This window comes from Protopterus annectens, chromosome 4.part0 (assembly GCF_019279795.1).
Source record: "Protopterus annectens isolate FY-2018-M chromosome 4.part0, PAN1.0, whole genome shotgun sequence".
Lineage (NCBI taxonomy): Eukaryota > Metazoa > Chordata > Ceratodontiformes > Protopteridae > Protopterus > Protopterus annectens.
Genome location: NC_056733.1, coordinates 625,090,355 through 625,110,694, shown reverse-complemented (window position 1 = coordinate 625,110,694; position 20,340 = coordinate 625,090,355). Strand labels below are relative to the sequence as shown.

The following is a 20,340-nucleotide window of genomic DNA, read 5'->3' as shown; positions in this document are numbered from 1 at the left end:
ATCTTCTGGTGGATGGCTTGTGGGAAGACAAGAGGATCTGCCTTGTCTCATCAGAAAGATCATGAAGCCTGGCTAAGTGGGGAACTGGAGCAGCCAAGCTGTGAGCCTCAGTGACTGCAGTGAAGGATGGAGGTCCCCCGACGGATGTGTCAGAAGGTCCGGAACTGGGTCCAGAATCCATAGATCCTCCAATAGATGATGAAGAAATGGGAACCAAATCTGCCGAGGCCAAGGAAGGGCTATAAGAATGATAGTCCTCCACAGCAATATTGCCTTCTGTAGAAACTTGGGTATTAGCGGGTTCAGTGGAAATGCATAGAGGAGACCCCGGGACCAATCGTGTAGGAGTGCATCACTAGGGGGTTCTCCCAGAGGGGGAATCAGGGCAAAGTAGCTTCTGCATTTCGTGTTGATGTGACTGGCAATCAGATCACAGCAAGGCTGGCCCCATCTGCAGAAAATCCTATCCACTATCTCTTGCTTGAGGGACCACTCATAAGGCAACAAGATTGCCCTGCTCAGTTTGTCCGCTATCATGTTGGATCTCCCCAGGATGTGCTTTGCCAACAGAAAGTGCTGGGAGGAGACAACCCACTGCCAAACTCTGAGGGCTTCTCGGCAAAGGGGGTAAGACTTGGTCCCACCTTGCTTGTTCAAGTACCAGACTACTGACATATTGTCTGTCTGAATCGCAGTCGTCCCTAGAGGAAGAGAGTCGTGGAAGTACTGCAACGCTAGAAGTACTGCTCTCATCTCCAGGGCATTGATATGAAGATGTGTCTGTTGAACCGTCCATGTGCCTTGGGCAGTCTTTCCCTGAAAATGCCCCCCACCCCACCCCCACCCTATCAGGGAAGCATCCGTGGTCACAGTGGCTACTGGAGGGGGTAGTACAAAGGGGCATCCTATGGTTACATGAAGAGACGTCAACCACCACTGGAGATCTCTCTTGCAGAAGTACGTAATTAAAGTCATGTGATTCATTGGAAGTTCCTGATAAGACCATTGAGTGAACAGCAGCCATTGAAGAATCCACATCTGCATCCTTGCTAATGGTATGGCCAAGATCGCTGCAGCCATCAAACCCAAGACTTTTAAGACTTTTGCGGCTGTGGCTCTGTCCTTCGATACCAAAGACCTGACCTGCTGGCGAAGAAGAAAGACTCTCTCGATTGGTAGTGGTAGAGTGGTGGTTGAAGTGTCTCACTCTGTCCCTATAAAGACGATATGCTGCGATGGCAATAAGGAAGACTTTTCTGAGTTGATCGTAATGCCTAAGTGATGGCAGAGTGTCAGAGTGTATTCCTTTGCCTGAATGAGTTGATGCCTGGTGGTGGAGGTAAGGAGCCAATTGTCGAGATGCGGAAACACCTGGAATCCTAGATGCCTCAGGTGAGTCGTGACCACTGCCATGCATTTGGTGAACACTCTGGGGGCTGTAGTGTGACAAAAGGGCAGGGCCCGAAATTGATAATGATTGGCTCCCTGCCGGAAACGCAGATGATCTGTGAATGGCCTGGACATTTTTATATGGTTTTACGCATCTTTGAGATCTATTGAGCACATCCAATAGTCCCTCCCTAAGAAAGGAAGTATAGACTGTAGCGTGACCATCCGGACCATCTCTTTCTTGAAAATTGGTTGAGTCTGCTGAGGTCCAAAATAGGTCCCAGTCCCCTGTTTTCTATGGAACCAAAAAGAATCCTGAGTAAGTCCCGGATCCTGTCTGGTCTGCTGGGACTGGCTGGATGACTCTCTTTTTTTTTTTTTTTCTAGCAACTTGCGGACCTCTATAGTTGCTTGTTCCCTGTAACTGGGTGGAACACCCGGGATTCTCCTTGGGGATGTGGGTGGAGTGGAGAACGGTATGAAATACCCTGTGGAGATGATACTTTGTACCCAATTGTCATTTGTTACATCTCGCCAGGCATCTGGGTACAAAGATAAGCGACCTCTGACTGCCTCCAGAGCATGACAGTTGGGCCTCCCTTCAGGAGTGCTGATAGGGCTAGCCCAAGAAGTGATCTCTGTCACCCTGGTGCTGCGGATCCTCTCTTCTGCGTGGGCGGCATCTTCCATTATTACCCCCTCCTCTGCCCCTAGAGGGGGTTCACGTTGTCCTGAAAGGCTTCTTGGGCTTTTCGGAACCACATCTTCCCACCCCTCTGGCCTTTTGGGTTAAGGCCGTGTAGGGGGTGGAAAAGCAGACTCCGGCAGACAGAGTCTTTCCCTGCTGCTCACATCTGGTGAGAGTTTCCTTCACTTTGGGCCCAAAAAGAGATGATCCATCAAAAGGGGTGTTGACAAATGAAGACTTAAAGGGCTCCGCAAAGGAACACAAGCACATCCAGGAATGTCTTCATAAAGCAACTCCTGTACCTGCTACCCTACTCATCCCATCGGCTGCATATAAAATGAGCTGGGCAACAACTTTGTCGGAAGCCCCTGCAGCTACAGCACCCTGAAGAGCATCTCCCAACACCTTAAGGAGATCTCTCTGCAGTCTGGTGAAATTAGTCAAATAGTTCAGGGATCGGAGTGTAAAAGTCGCTGAACTAAACATGCGTTTCCCATATCGATCCACGATCCTAGACTCTCTGTTAGGAGGATGGATCGATGAAGTCTCGGACATTTCCTTCTTGTTGGCCGCCAACACTGTGGCATCAACAGGGACTCGCTTGGTCAAAAAGGCTTTATCCACGGGGGCAGAAATAAACGTGTTAGGCCTCCGTGAGACTGGTTCCATGGACTCCGGTGACTCCCACACCCTCCGAGAGACCAACTGCATGAGCTCATCGAAGGGCGGAGACACCCAAGAGTTGGAAGGTTGAGACCCGAACGCCTTCAGGAGAACTGACTCGTCCTCAGTAGGGTTTTTGGACTGCCAATCACCCCTCTGCCTAAGCATCTCAAGTATCTCCGCAAAGGAGATATCTTCAGGGGGGATCGTGGGGACACTTCTGACTCATCCAAGTCGGTGTCCGATGTCAAGGACTCCTCTGGTGAGTCCAGGTGTCTCCTCTTACGCAATCTCTTCCTGGGAACCTCCTCAGTGGGAGCCTCTGGGGAGGACTTGGTACAGCAAGGGGCGCCCTGTGGGGCTACTTGAGGCTCAGGGTCTCTACGCTTGGCCTGGACGATGGAGGCAGAAGTGGACACAGGCACTTTGGGAGAAGGAGGCCAGACCTAGTGTCGAGGATGTCTTTGGGAACAAGGCTGTTCTCATGGCATCAAAAGCATCATGACTCCGATGAGGAGGAGTCAACAGACCCGTAGGAACCACCAGCCCCTCCCGCACCGAGGCCGTGGGCTCCGAGTTGGAGGTAGGAGCCGAGCTCATCTGAGCCGAGGCCCTGGGAGGAAGAGTCTGTACCGACAAGTCGGTGCGACTATCCTCCCTGGACCTGACAGGAGAGTATCGGCCCCTAGAGTCCCCTGTCTGTGCCAAGGACGTCAGAGTAGATGGAACCAATGACACCGGTGCAGGTCTCTGCTCTAAAGGCTCCACAATCAACAGGTCAGCCCCCTCTAGCTCCAAAGATCTGGTACAGCTTGGAGGAGGAGCAGTCAAGTCCGGGGTGGCAGTCTTTGGTTCCAATGCTTGGGTCGGAGCCGACAACAATTTAGCTAGGCCTGGTGCCCGTAAGAGCTTCTGCACCAATCTGTCCATATCCAAATCCAAGAGGCTAACAGAAGACCTAGAGGAGTGCACCGAGGGTGCAGCTTGGAGGAGTGGACATACAGGTCTCTCAGAGACCGGCTCCAGAACCGTGGGCCAGCTCCGACAGCTATGGAGCCAAAGTCCCTGGATCCTCAAGTTTCTTAGACTTTGACGATTCTTTGGATACTTTAGAATATGCTGAGGATCTAGAGGATTTGCTGGCTCCATCCTGGTCACTCAAGGCTTCAGCAAAAGGATGCTTCAGCAAACCCCTATCCAGAAGCTTCCTTTTTTTTTCCAAAAGAACACTAGCAGAAAAGGAGTGGCAAATGCTGCAGGACTCCTGCAAATGCATCGCACCTAAACAGAACACGCACTGAATGTGCCCGTCAGTGAGAGACATCATCTGCCCACAGTCTGAACATTTCTTAAATCCAGACCTGGGGTGTTTTTCTTTTTGTTCAGACATACTAGGAAATACGTTAGGCTTATTTTAAACACAACCCACACAAGCCTAAATACAGCCTGAAATAAAGCAACCAACTAGGCTCAAATAAACCCGCCCAAGTTATACAACACACTGTAAACTATGCCCGGAGAAAAAACAGGGCTAAACTATATAGATAACTTTCTAAATACACTTCTAAATATACACACTATAAATACAATAACTGTTATAGAGAAAACCAGACGCACTCGAAGTACTACTAGGACAACGCACTCTCTAATAGCTAGGCCCAACACAAGGCCACTACAACTAGAGAAATATAGTAAAGCTCCAAGGGAAAGGTGAAGCAAAAAGGGGCTTCAGTAGCTATATAAATGTCTATCTAAGTAAATATTAGAAGAAAGATGAGAAATAACTTGCAAAAATGATTTTTTTCTCAAAAGAAGGCTCGAGCAAACTGGAACCACTGAGATCTGTAACGTAGCAAACTAGATCTGAGGTAATTCAGCAGTGCATCATGGGATAAGGGGCTTGGCCTCGAGCTACTGGTAAACCTTGAGCTTTGCTAACGTCCGTGTTGGAGCCGAGGGATCGGCTCCGAACCCATCAGTGAAGAATGAACGGCGAGATTGAACAACTTCACATTGGTGTTTTCTACATTCTGCTTCCCTCCGGGTCATCAGTGTTCTGTTAATGTTGTCATATGTTTGCCTCCCCTCCACAAAACCACATTGATCCATATCTATCTATTTTTTTCATTACTTTTGCCATTCTTTTACCCATTATAGACATAAGCGTTTTATAATGGTTTAGTGTTGAAATGAGCCTTTATGAAGATGGATCTTTATCTTCTTTAGGTATTACAGCTACCACTGCTTTCTTCCAGATCTCGTTTCTCCATTCCATTGTTGGATTATTTCTTAGACTACTTTCTGCTCCTTAATACCCCAATAGGGGTAATAGGTGCTGATTCAGTGTCTACTCGTAAAAGACTCTTGGGGACAAGGTTTAAGTTGGCTAGCCTTGTAAGGGCCCTAGCACCATTAGCCTAGCAACCTTCTATGATTTATTTTTTTTATTTTTCGGTTTGTTTACCAGATAAGAAAGCTGGTCAGTTGACCCTTTTCATTCATGATCCGAGTATAAAACATTGAAGTCCAGATTTGTAAAACAAACATATACGTGTACATATGCAAGTGGTTAAAGTATATGCAATGAAATAACATTGAGCCAAGTAGCATAAAGTTAACTGAGTGTTATTGAACAAATAGCATAAAGTTGATTTTAGTTAACTACGAATATATGTCTTGTGTACAGGGATGTAAAAACAGTGTATACAAGGAAGCTAGTAAATACAGTTGTTTTGGTATACAGTTTTATATAAGCAGATACAGTTTGTGTGTTGTGTAAAAAAGAAAATTCCATTTGCTAGTGTCTTGGAAGCAAGGGCATTTGGATCCCTTATAAAAAAAATTTTTTCAGGCATTTCTTAACAGCTTCTAGGGAATTAAGTTTATTTTCATTTTGGAGGTGGCTGCATACAACAGGGCTTATTCTAGAAAAAGTTTTTTCACCAATTGTTTATTTTAGTCCTGGTCTAGAAATAATAATGATGGCACCTTAGCTCCTTCTGAATGAGTAGTTTTTATCTCTGAAAGGGAGTTTTCTTTTCAGAGATAGATAGTAGCCCAGAAAGAGAATTTTAAATATTAATGTACCTAATAAAAGGATGTCCCTATAAGGTATAGGGAATCAGTGGACTTTGTCCAGCTAGTTGCAGTAGTGTGCATACAGGCTGGAGAAGACAGCAAACCTATGTATTTTTACTTCAGTTGTCTGTAGTTTTTGGCAGTTTTAGATTAAGTAGATACTTAGTAAGGATATTCCAGTTTCAGAATTAGAACATTTTTGACTATGGTTTTATGAGTGACTCAGGAGGAGATGGGAGATTGGGTAACATAATTTCAGTTGGTAGAGAGCTTTGGAGGTGGTAATATTGTCAGCATGTTTAAAAAAAGTGGGTCTAGAATAAGTCCTAGATGATTTTGCTCTTTAAAGTCTGGAAAAGTATTGCCATTTTTGTCCAGGGTCAGCATGTTGGGTATAGAGGAAAACGTTTTTTTGTATTTGGGAATGACATATTAATTTTAATATAGTCTCTCTATGTCTGAATCCACCTCCAGAGAACAGCAAACTTTGCTTGTAGGCTAGCTTATAGAGTTTGATCACTTTTGTTGGATTTAAGCATTAGAATATCGTCTGAGTACATTATGACATTTTGTTGTGGAAGATACAGGGCGATGCCATTTATAAACCTTGACAATAGTAAAGGACCTAAAACTAAATCTCTGAGAACACCAGTGTTAAGCATGGGAGGATCAAAGAACATATTAGAAAAGATTTGGAGGCTTTTGTCGTTAAGATATTGTATTGTCTCCACAGCTGAACTTTTTTTAAGTTTTTTGTAGGAGGCAATTGCACTTTGCTGTCTCAAATGCCCTAGTTAGGTCAACAAAAACACGTGATCCAATGATGTCTATTTTCATCTGATTCCACTTTTGGGTTGTCTGATCAGATCTGACCTCAATGACTCCTCCTAAAGCTGTGGATCGGAGGCTGTAACTCCTCCTGTACCCATAATTCCTTCCTCTCTACTAAACTACCTGATATGTCATTTGCCTGCTGAACTTTCTAGATGTGTGTTCAAGAGCTCTACTTTCACAATAAGTGAAAGTCCACTTCTTTTCAAAAATTATAGCTATTTTTGGTCTCCTCCATAATCCTTTAGCTTCAGTGTTGCAGTTCTACAGACTTGTATTAGTATACGTATATTTTTGATAGGTGGTTGTTCTAATTGTTAAGTTTAGAATAGTAACTGTTATAATTAACTGTAATCTGTAGGAACAAAAACATAAATGCCAATTGTAAACTGGTGTTTTTCTATAAAGTTAATTGTTAGGAATACATACTGTGTAGCTTTTTAGAAAATTTAAGAAAGTAGTTGCTTATTCCTTCAGTCCTTTATAATGTTTTGTTTAGTGTTGTACAGTGAATTTTTCTGATGTCAGAAAAAAACAAGGATTTAAGTAGTACGTGGCAGCCTATGGACACAAGACTCCAACCCATGTCCCACACAATGTCTATTTCTTAGGCTGTGCCCATATAGAAGCAGATTGTGATATTTGTGCTTCTTTTGGGTCCAGGGCCATTCAAGGTAGGAAGAAAAAAATTGTATTAAAAGGTTTGCTCCCACCTCATACAGGTGGTCTTCTTCACAACTTATGTCTACTACTCCAAGACCAGCCTCAGTGGCAACTTCACCTGGTAGTAAAATAGAAAGAAAAAAGAAGGGAGAAGTCAAAAGAAAAACCTAGTGAGAGAGAGGGTTTAAAAAAAAAAAGACCTGAGAAGTTTAGGAAAATATCTCCTGATCCGGTGGATACTTTGGGTCTGGCACCTGAAACTCCAAGGAAGTTGCATCTAACAGTTACTGTGATGCAGTATCCCTCACCTCAACCTAGGTTCTCTCCAGATTTATTGTTTGACCCTTCTATTACAGAGGTGATGAAAGGGGTATGTTGATCCAGGAAGTCATTTCTCAGCCCTCCTTTTCCAAATTAACCACGGGTTTTCTGTCTCCTCATCCAATTTTGGCAAAAACAGATTAAACTGTTTCAACAAAATTCAGGTAAACAGACATTTAAGAAGACATAGCAGGGGGGTCCCAAGAGACGTCCAGAACCCTCCTCCAACCAAAGACAGTCCATCAGTTTTGAATAACATTTGAAAGATCACTGCTGCAGTACCACTCCTTCTTTCCACCCCCCACCCCCTTTGTTTTTTGGTTGTTTTTTTTTTCTTCTTTTATTTATTTATTTTTTTTATGCCAGGGTTTGGGCATTTATGTTTTTGTTCCTAGCATTGCACTTTCTGGGCTCAGCCTCCCTCTCTCTGCTGCCAGGAATGTTCTGAAGGGCTTTGCATAAAAACTTTTCTTTTAGTTAGCTTTGCTTGAGCTGCTTGACAATTTGGGCACATGGAATGTGCCCTGAAATCTATTCTTATGGTAAGTTCAACTTGGAGAGCTGTACTTTCCTTGAGGCTTTTGGTAATTAGCTCATCTGTGTCCTGGGTGATAGAACCCATGGATGCCCTCGTAGATCTTGTGGCACAGTGGAAATTGAAGGGCCTTAATGTAGTGGAACCTATCCTTAAGAAGTCAGATAGGATTTTAGTATCCCAAAGAACAGGAAACACTGGGGTAAACTGCCACCGCTAGATACCATGGTAGTAGCAGCAGCCAGAAAAAAAGAACTGTCTGAGGAGAGTTCTTCTGTTCATTCCCTATCAGGGCACTAGATAGCTTCAATGATTTTTGCACTTTGAGTGCTGAATTACTTTTTACATATGACATGTTTTCAGAGAGACCTGACCAGGTAGCTTGCCAAGTTCTTTGCAAGTAACTTACCAGGGGATGTTCAAAAACAGGGGACACCTAGCTGTCTAATCTGCAATCCACTTCCAGCATGGCCATTAGTCTGCCATCCATTGCAGCCAATGGTGCAGCAGTCTTCAGCATCATGTTGCATTGGCATGCATGAACGTGTGTCTGTGATTTTACAGAAAACTTTAAGATGCCCTTCATTAATGTCCCATTTAAAGGTTCCACTCTTTTTGGATCAGAAGTTAAAGAAACACTTAATAGCAGTGGACAGGACAGTAAGACCTTATCTGCCATTGGAATCTGCTTTTCCATCCCACAGAGAACCATTTCTAAGAACTAAAGTGGTTTTAAACAGATGTGGTTCAGAAAAATCAGCATAATCTCCCAGACACTCCTGGAGACGTACCTCCCTGTGGCAGAGGGAAAAGAAACTCAAATGGACATTGCTGCAGGAGCAAAGGCAGACTGCATAATCAGGGTTTTTATGTTCCTTTCATCAAAAAACCCTATCAGCCTTCCTGAAGGATTACTTAACTGCTGCACTTGGGAGGCAGGTGGGGGGTGCTTATCCTTAAACCCACAAGCCTGGCAAGATATTACATTTGATTCCTGGGTGTTAAGTATAATCATTGGTGGCTATAAAGAAGCTAAAGATTCTCAAACTTCCACCCTGTCAGTTGGAATCTAAAGCAACAGAGAGGTTTCATATTTGTTAGAAAAAAGTCATCCAATGTGTCCTCCAAGACCAGGTCAACCTTCAAATCCGTAGAGGTCAAAGTGGTCCTCCGTACATTATAGTCCTTTCATGACTTCCTCCCCACGGGTGTGCTATTCATCCAGATGGACAACATATCAGTGGTCTGGTATATCAACAAACAAAGGGGGACAATCATGCCCACTTTGCAGGGAGGCCATGAGTGTGCGGCAATGGGCAATATCTTTCCATCTTGTTCCGATAGCAAAGCACACCTCAGAGACATCAAATGTGCTAGCAGACAAGTTCAGCACCTTGATTCTACTGCCTCACAAGTAGTCTCTCATCCAGACAGTGGCACAAAAGGTTTCATCCACTGGCATCGACCTTGCTGTGACTTCTTTTCTTCATAAACAAAGAAAAAGTGCAAGTTATTTTGCCATAATCCCTCCATAGGGACAGTCACCAAAGGCACACTAGTTCACATTTCACCCCCAGGTCTCCTTTATGCTTTCCCTCGATACTACTTTTGTTGAAATTTATTCAAAAAGCTAGAAGGTGCAAGACCAGGGTGATCTTCATTGCTCCATTTTGCTCCATCCCATCTGGATTGCCTCTGATTTAAAAGCCCTAAAGTTGACTGCCTGATTCCTCTGATTCTAACAGTAGCCAGAAATGCCAGGCTGTCATCATCGGAGGTCCACATTATTTTAATCTCTCAAAAACAGTCTACCAAAAAGATATAGCAAAACAAATGGAAGAAAGTTTCTATTTGAGCTTCCTTGAAAGGATTAGATCCCTTTTCTACTCCTCTTCCATTGATTTTAGATTTCCTTTCATAACTTTTTCAGATAGGATCCAGTTTCTCCACAATCAAGGTACAGATGACCACCATATCAAATTTTCACATAAGGCATCATGACACTTCAGTAGCTTGTCTTAAAATCTCCAAAGCCTTCCTCAGGGGTGCTTTCTTACTCAGGCCCCCAGTCAGGGATCCAATTCCTCCATGGGACATCACTCTAATGCTTCAAGCCTTAACCCAAAAACCCTTTCAACTAAGAAGCTTCATAGATTTCAGCTATCCATCATGGAAAACCATTTTTCTTTTTTTAGTTATACCTTGGTGGAAGACAGGAAAATTCATTGTCAATGTCTATTTGTATCACACAAGAGTGGATGTATTGCTAGTTTGTTAGTAATTATAAAAATAAGCAATATTTACATATGTAATTAATATTTCAAAAAAGTGACTTACAGCTATTGCATGGCATCAGATGAAACTTTAGATGGTGTTTAAGAAAACTCTCTTTAATATTTGCACCATAAGCTGCGCATCTTGAGATATATTCAGCGTTATTTATATTGCTAGTTATACATTTAAGCACATTTTCATATTTCTGTGCATATCTCATTAAACATGCACTCAGAGAACAATGAGAACAATATCATGCTGTCATTTGAGAGCTTATGTATGGTTAACCAAATTGTACTAACAAGCTATGTCTAGGTTGTACATCTTCCACGATGCAACAACTTGTTTATGAAAGTTTATCAAAAATATAATTTTGGGTTTGTGAGAATTATTAATACATTATAGTATGTATGGACATACCACGAATACACTGATTATTTCACTGTAAAGAAATCCTCTTATTGATAACATTGCTGTTTGTATAGTTTTAATAGCTTTTATTCAAAAATGTACATTTGTTTATCTTATGCTTTAAGGTGATTTTTCAGAAAATGCTCTGGAATGCGAGGATGCATGTAGACTGCTAGATGTGTGACATTTAGCACCTCATAGGTAATGAGTTAACCTGGTGATTGGTGTGCAGCCATCTTGGAATTCATGGCGGTCTCATTTGGTCTTCAACCACCCCCTCACTTTGTTTGTATTGGCTTTTTGTTTTGATGTATATTTTTAGTACTGTTTGGACTGCATTTTCCACATATCCTCCACCTACTCATTCTTGGATAGGATTCAAAATTTACAATTGGTTTGCTTTTCTTTTTCATATTCCTTCCAGTTCTGTTCAGTTTACTCCTCCAAGGCATAGCTTTAGCACCAAGAACTTTTTTTCTATTCTAATTGATTCTTACATATGTTTTGAGTAGCTTAGCCTCTTGAAAATTTTTTAACATTTTCCCTCCATTGATATGACCTCGGCTTAATGCAAAAAATAATTCTCTTTGTCTTTTATAAACTTCTGTCTAACACACAACATGCCCCCCCCCCCATCATAGCACCACCGCAGCCCTAATGCCCTTCACAAATACAGTTAACCACTTCAGAAACCAAGGAGATTGTGTATCTGCCATATTTCTGGACCTATCCAAAGCCTTTGATATTGTAAATCTCAATAAACTGAAATTGCTCTCCTTCTTCAACTTTTGTAGCTCTTCTATCACTTGGTACCAAAGTTATCTGTCAGGACGTTAGCAGATTGTATGGTGGCAACACCACCTTTCTTCTCTTCTCCCAGTGTTCTTAGGGGTCCCACAAGTCTCCGTCCTTGGACCTCTACTCTTCTCGCTATTCACTAACCATTTCCACACTGCCACTCTTCGTGCGTCTGTTATTCAATATGCAGATGACTCTACACTAATATGTGCCGCCCCCTCACTTCAGCACCTCAATGCCATTACCCAGGAATCTTTTCTATCGGTAGAGGCATGGCTCTCCAATTCCCAACTGATCCTCAACCCCAATAAAACTAAACTTATTTTCCATCCTACAAGATCTCCTTCATCTGTCATATGTTTTAACATCGAATCAAAGAATAAAACTGTTATCACCCCAATAACTCATATTTAAACTGCTAGGGGTCGAAATTGATAATAACTTAAGATTTGATATCCACATTGCTCAGTTCATTAAAAAAGTTCATAAGAAACTAGGTCTACTTTTCAGGAATAAACAATTTCTAACTAGAACCACAAAACCTGCTATCTCCCACACTCATCTCCCGGTGCTCCTGTATGCCTCCCCAATTCTGACCAAACTTCGAAAAACAGATCTAACCAAGCTGGAATCCTGTTACAATAAAATCGCCAAATTTGCCACTAATGCCACACACAGGTCTCATCACTACACATCTTTTAAACAGCTACATTGTCTCGAACGTCCCCAACTCTTGCACTATAATCAACTAACCCCAGTAAACTGGAACACAAGTGTAATAACAAACTGTCCACAAAATGAAACACTTGAGGAAATCAGGCTCTGCTCACGATACAACAAAGTTTATTGTTAGATCCACTAAAAAGCTTCTTAACGCAATAAAAACCAATATGTTTTCGATTCACTGTCTTCATCAGAAAGCATAAATACACGCATAAAGCATACAGTTCCCTCCTTTTATACGCCCTATGCATCAATTATCAATAAATTAATTGAGAATTAGCAGCAGTTTAACCCCTTACAGACCCAAAAGGATATAAATACAAATCACTTAGTTGTTATTTCAGCATAAAAACTTTACATACACATAAAAAACATTTCAAAATATCTAAAATTTATATAGGATAACAGTTAGTATATAAGTACAGATGGCTTATAGAAAAGTATTATTATAATAATAATAAATATGGATATCTAGATTAACTGTTATCCTATATATATTTTAGATATTTCGAAATGTTTTATATGTGTATGTAAAGTTTTTAAGCTGAAATAACTAAGTGATTTGTATTTATATCCTTTTGGGTCTGTAAGGGGTTAAACTGCTGCTAATTCTCAATTAATTGATTGATAATTGATGCATAGGGCGTATAAAAGGAGGGAACTGTATGCTTTATGCGTGTATTTTATGCTTTCTGATGAAGACAGTGAATCGAAAACGTATTGGTTTTTATTGCGTTAAGAAGCTTTTTTGTGGATCTAACAATAAACTTTGTTGTATCGTGAGCAGAGCCTGATTTCCTCAAGTGTTTCGTTTTGTGGACTATAATCAACTAACCTTTGCTCACAAAATCCTCCATCACTCTGATACAGTCCCTGCACTCCAAAACCTTCTATGGCCATATTCCACTGCTAGGATCCTCCAATAGTAAACAACTTCTGGATACCACAAAAGTCAACAACACAGCTGGTGAATTACTCTTCTCAAACGTCATCTGGAATAAACTACCATCCACCGTTATCTCCATTTCCTCCACAGCACAGTTTTAAAAAGCTACTAACACCTCACTTGAACAGTGCTTGGCTATCCACCTGTAACTCTCCTGGCTAATGCTAACCTCTGTATAGGTAACCATATACAACTGCTCATTGTGTGATATTATATTACTCTTCCTGAACTTACTTAAACTGCAACTAGCTAAAATTTTATTTTTGTTGTACATATAATGTTGATGTTACCTCCTGTAAACTGTATTTCTCCTCACTGTGTAATACTATTGTTTCCATATGTATTGTCATTGCAAGTTTGTCAATTTCTACAGTGATATTTTTGTATTTTTGCCAGAGATTTTCTCCCCGAGCCTCCCCTGAAAAAGGACCTGTGTGTAGTCAGACTTTCCCAGTAAACAAATGTAAAATAAAATAAATAAATAAATTTTTGTAAGGTAATTGTTATTTTCTAATATGCTAATTGTCACACAGGTGGCTAACTGTTCAGGCTAATACAGGAAGTGGTGTTTTGTGTATTAGTTAGCCTCTTTAATGCAACTTTTGTTACCTGGTGCCAACCCCTTGTTGGGCCTGCTGCAATTCAGATAGTACTCTCTTTACATGTTTTGCGTTTTAGGCCAAAGATCTCCCTGGCCCACTTTTTTATCCTTTTTGTTGTGATTGTGTAGTTTTCTTTGGATGATTAAGCAGCTTTCCATTGGATGGTACTACTAAGTACTGTTTGATAGCTAGCAGTCTTTTACCCTTCATTCATACATTCCAGTTTTGGGTTCCAAATCCTTACTGTTACATTGGTTTTATAATGTAGTCTCACACTGGTTGTTAGGGATGGCACACCACCTTTTTTGTTTTAGCATTAAATACTTGTTTCATCAGTTGTCACGCTAGTTTGAATTTTTATGTAAAATGGACAAATGCACTTAGGAATTAGTGAATGTACTCCGTCTGGCTCTGGAAATGAATCTGATCACGTATGTATGGTACTTTGCATGATATATATAGTAAGTGTGGATATAAGGAGTGCTGGTAGGCAAAAACAGGTATATTGCCTTGGGCATCAAACATACTTGCAACAGCTGTTTTCCATGTAGTTTAATAGAACCTCTCTGAGGTTATCCGGTAGTCTTTCTCAGTGTTATCACAGATATTTTCCCATCCCCAGGTGTTCACTCCTTCATTTACTGTTACCTGACCTGCCAGTACTAGTTAGCCAAGTCCAGAGAGCCCTTTTCTGCAGGTTGATATCTTCTATCACTACTCATGTCCAGTAGGTGGCACTAGGGTTACCATCATATTAAGCACTGACCACCTTTCAGCTGCAACTGTTTGCATTAGTATCTATGGTCTTGACTATGGTCCCTTGAGACTTAGTAGCTCAACTCTCACTTAAAACAAATAAGATTACTTGGATGAAAATGCAAAACTTCACTCACACAGAAGCGAGAAGTTCACAAAATGCTGTCACTGCTCATTTGGGTCTCTTGAGTCTGATAAACTGGCATCCTCTGCAGCAGACCTAACTCACCACCATCAAGTTCTCTTTTCCCTTATGTGTTCAGAGCTTGTGGCCTCCAGTCTAGTGACCAGGTGCAGTTTTGTGTTCCTTCAGCGTAGGGTATTTTGATATAGCTGAAGTCACTGCATTGTCCAGACACATCCAGTTATGAGCTTACTTCTGTTGAAACAAGGTGTTTGTTGTGGACATTATATGAGTCGTACTCACTGATGACTATCTATTCAGTCATAGATGTAGGAAATGATTTCTAGTCATTATTCATCTTGGTAACATAGGAGGTAGCACAGTGACTCGGTGGAAAGACTTGTTTTCCTGACAGCTCCACGTTCCATCCATCAGTCCTGACTTTGCGTCACTGCTTGTGTGGAATCTGCATGTTCTCCCCATGTCTGTGTAGGTTTTCTCTGAGTACCCTGATTTCTTCCCACATCCCAAAAACATGCTTGTTGACTGGCTGCTAAGTATTTTTATGACATATTTATTTTGCTGTTGTTGCCAAGGTCATGGCTGGAAAAGGGTATGTAGATCAAATCACTTACCTGGTTAACAAATAAGTAAAAAATAAATATGGTTTAATAATTAAGGTAGGTGAATTCCTTTATTTATTTATTTGCATTTGCTAACCGGGTTGGTCCAGCTGGGTAAGAATTACCCTTTTTCAGTGGAGACCCGAGGGGAAAAGCCCCAAACAGACATACAAATACATACAAATAGAGACAAATTAACAATATTACAGAGGAAAACAATATTATGGGTACAATGGATAAGAAAAACAAACAATGAAAGTTTGAGAATATGAGTAAGGTAGGCCAGAGGCATGCATGCAAAAGATTTATGAAAGGAACCAAGCAGAGTTGTCCACCTTCCCCATTGCTATTTGCTCTATATTTAGAGCCATTGGCAAAGAAAATAATTTACAAATTCAAGCATATAACTGGTACTGTACTCAGAAAAAGCTTTATTTTCAGATGATATCTTGCATTTGATAACTCCAGAAAGGAAAGTTTTGCTGATGAACATTTTGAGACGTTTTCAAGCAGTCTTGGAATATAAAATAAATGAGAATAAAGTCTGTAGTGATAAACTTTGCACTTATGCATGAATTGGTTCAGCAATACTTAGACTTATGGGGACATGATAGGATGAAGTGTTTAGGTGTGTAGATTAACAAGGGTTATGTTTTGACAGCTAATGATATGTGAGAAGAAACTAAATAAAAGATACAATACTTAACAAACTAGAAGCTGATGGTTATGGATAGTAAGATGCAAGCAGTGATTTTTTTCTTCCCCTTACTCTTGTATATAGGTCAGATGTATTTCAATCCAGCAGAAGAGAAGTGAAGGGAATTTGTTTTGGAGTGGAAGAGAGTGAGAGTTAAGTGGGATAAGCTGATTCTTCCCATAGAAGCAGGTGGTTTAGAGTTACCTGATTTGAGGGTGTGCTTTAGAACTATGCAGTTAATATACATACCTTAAGAAAAATATAACTCATAGTTGAAAAGGTTGATGACAAAAAGGGGGAGGGATTTGAGCAGATAAGTAGAGACTAGGATGTTAGATGCAAGTCCTTAAAACTAACAGCAGACATATAGAATATTGTAGTTAAAAGTAGCAGAAAGTATTCTGAGAACTATTCTAGTGCTGGAATGGAAAAAGGAATATTTTTATCAATAGGTATGTCAGGAAGTAGTAGTATAGAAAATAGTCAAGAGTGGGCAGGAAATTATTGGAGGAAATTAGCAAACAAACCACAGGGAGAAAATTACTTGGGAAGAAAGAGCAACAGAGTGAGATGGGGATAAGCAGAAGTTCAGACTGCAGGTTAGAGATAGCCTTTCCTATCAGGGTAGATAAGAGTATAAGGAGAAAGGGGACATGGGAATGAAAAGTGAAAGGTCAGCTCTGATAGTGTTTGAATGCGTAGAGCAGAAACTCCGGTTAAAAAAAGGAAATTATGATGTATAAAATATTGCATAAAATTATTACAATCAATCAGAGGTGGTTAGAAAACATTGGAAAAATAGATTGGAAAGGCAATTTAGAAAGGAAGAATGGGAAGAAATTTGTAAATCACTTAAGACCAGTATAGTGGCACAGAGGAAGACCATAACCCAGAGGTCGATGGATCGAAACCATCCTCTAGTACCTACCTATGAAGTATGCAACAAAGTCCAGAATGTTTAGGATTTTTTGCATGAAAGAGTTTGTACAGGTATTTTTGTACCCTAGGTAGACTACACAGGATTTTTCCTCTGGTACTTAGCAAAATTCTGGAGGTATGATAAGGAAGGGGTAGGTATTGCAGAGGATGTCTTTTGTGAATGTATTGAGTTGGGACATTTTATAAATTCTCTACATAAGTGCTGAAGAAGCAAGTGGTTATAACTAAGGAAATGACTCTGAGTTATGATGTAAGATCTGAGTTACTTAGACAAAGTCAGGCCTAATTTTAATGTTATTGGCTGCCAATAAAGCAATTACTAGAAAATGGAATTTAAATCTAAACCAGCCGTAACTGAAGTACTAAATATTATAAAGGAAATAAAATAACTGGTGGTGCAATCTTTTGAAAAGGGAAGGAGCACATTTTATAGAAATAAGTGGAATTTGTAGGAACAGTACATGCAGACTATAAGACGAGTGATTTTTAAAGGAAGGCAAGAAATGAGCGACTTGTATATGTTGGAATGAATGACAGTTACTTCTAAGAAAGCATATGTATACTGTATATCAATAATACTGAAAAATATTATTAAAAATGTTATAGTTTGTTTACTTTTCTGTTGATATGTTTGTGTGTATTTTTTATTAAAATGTGATGATTTAAAAAGATGTTTAAGCAAATAAAAATATATTGCCATCATCCTTGAATTTTAAGGTTATCATCCTGACAAGATTCCTTAGTATAGATGATAAAAGGTGGGACATGCAAACTAACAAATGCTACTCCTGAGTGTATACCTTGATATGGTTCGTCTGCCCTGCACACCTAATTGTTAGGTTGCATCTGATCTGCTTCCATTATGAAAACTTTGAAGGTGTACAGTGCAAGGAGGAAGCATTTCATACTTCATCAGCTAATGATGAGAACATATTAGCTTAATGTCATTAAACCCAGTCTCAGTGCTCCATGACAGCTTGAAGACTTACAACTGCACACATGTACATAATTTAGTGGTTTAAGATTTCTTTTACCTTTTTAGAAAATGAGTTGAGATTTTAAATGTTGTTTTACATCAAAGTAGAAAATCTGATTGTACCATCAATATGTATATGAATAGCTACTTGATATGTAACATATATGCTTCTTTCAACTAACAAAAATATTTGGAAAACTACAGATGCAGATGCATCAATGGTAAAATTGTGGTTTCAGATAATTAGTTGATTTATGTTCTGCACTTTGCATTATATGAAGAGGTTTGTGCTTTTAGGATTGCTGTTCATTGCTCTGTTTCTCTGTATATTTTGTTAGCTGAATGACCTAGAAAAGAAACATACCATGTTAGAAATGAATGCACAGAGCCTACAGCAGAAGCTGGAGATGGAAAGGGAGCTCAAGCAGCGACTCTTGGATGAGGTAAGAAAAACAGGTTCAAGCAAGGCTGCATCCATACCTCAGTTATAAGCAGCTGGGTCACTGGTAGAAGATGTAGTTCTAGCCAAACTTAGGAACCTTCCCACTTTGATTTTTGCTTCTTACCACTCATATACCTTCCTAATTAACTGTATTATTGTATCAGGGAATGTGTGCGCTTCTTTTGCCCTACTCATAAAATCCTAGCTTAGTCTGTTGAATACTTTTTCTGCATCAAGACCCAGCAAAAACAGTTGTATTTTTTTTTACATTCTGCTTCCCTCTGGATCATCATTGTTCTATTAATGCTGTCAGATATTTGCCTGCCCTCCACCAAACCACATTGATCAATTTCTATCAGTTTTGGCAGCACCTTTGCCATTCTTTTAGCCATTATAGACATAAACAGTTTATAATCATGGTTTAAAATTGAAATTGGTCTATATGAAGCTGGATCTGATGTTTCTTTACCATTTTAGGTAATACAGCCACCACAATTTTTTTCCAGGTTATTAGACTCTCCCTTTCAAATACTGATCTGATGATGTGCTTCTCATTCTGATTCACGTATGGGTTACAGATCTAACCTTTGGATCCGACTCGGCCACCTTCTACAGACTTCAGCTTTCAGGCTCGAGCCCCATATTTGCCCACAATCCCCTGTACTAAGCACAGCTTCCCCAGATCTCATTTGCCATTATTCACGTCGGACGTGCTGTCCAGTGCTCAAGCAGCTAGTTGGAGTTCTTAAAAAACAAAAGCGAAAACCACTGTCAATGTTACAAAACTTCAATAAAAAAACACCATGAGTCGATATTAGCACTTTCGTTCCTTTTACTTCCAAAACTTCATCAGAAAATGGAGTTCTTATTTCCTTCCTTTTTTACCAGAATTATTGCCTTTTCTTCTTCCTGACCACAAAGCTTCTCACTGGCATTAGGGCTCTCCTGTTTAGGATAGTTTATAGTTTTTAGGAGTTTGAACCTTCTCTTAGTTATTACAGCAGTTAAGGTTATTGTAGTTGTTATAGTCTTTATAGTTAGGCAAGTGTTGTAGTGATTATAGTTATCTTAGCTTTAATAGTATTGATAGTTGTCGTTATTGTTGTTTCTTACCAGTTTAAGTAAAAGTTTAGTTAAGGATAAGCTGCAGGATTTAAGAGATGTACAGTGTGTGAACATAAAATTCCGCACTCTGATTCACACAATGAATGTGTTTACTGTCTAGGTGCGGTGCACTTATCATCGCAGTGTGCCATTTGTGAGGGGTTCAACCCCAGAGCAGTCGCCGATAGGTGAAACAAATTGATTTTGAAAGGGATTCTGCCTCCCTATTCTCTTTCTTCACCAGGGGCTTACACCTTTGAGAGTGCTGTGCCAGGTTCTGTTCCAGACCCTAAGAAGTGCCTGCAAAAGCACCCCAGGACGTTGTCGCTCGTCTAATCAGGATAAAACAAACTGTTGTGGGTTTGGTTCAGGCAGCTTTATTATATACAAACACTTCAGGATTGAGGCTTAGTAACTTAAACTTATAAACAGACTGACTACCGCACTCATACATGTTAACACTCTGGCTGTTCACTCAAAATGGCACTGCTGCCTGCAAGTGCTCTCTCTTTATATGCACATGCCCACACTTTGAAATGCTTCTCAGAGTTACAACATGCCCTCTGTTCTACATCCTCCCTCTGTTCTACATCCTGTCTCTTTGAGACTAGTCATGCATAGTAATAATGACAACAATCATTGGCATGCAATTGTACGGAAATAATCCTTTGACTTGCAGTTATACAGAACTAACTACAAATGAAACAATCATGTCAAGGTTGCTGTGTGTTTTACACTAGGTCTGGAAATACGACCT

At 40.4% G+C, this 20,340-nt stretch overlaps 1 protein-coding gene across 1 annotated transcript in view; it reads left to right on the top strand.

Annotated features, from left to right (window-relative positions):
• The window catches only part of CIT (citron rho-interacting serine/threonine kinase), a 3,433,971-nt gene that overhangs the window by 1,931,916 nt on the left and 1,481,715 nt on the right, over nt 1-20,340 (top strand). Inside the window, exon 27 of the mRNA XM_044069760.1 lies at nt 18,376-18,480. Coding sequence (XP_043925695.1) covers nt 18,376-18,480 — 105 coding nt within the window. The remainder of the gene's footprint in view (nt 1-18,375; nt 18,481-20,340) is intronic.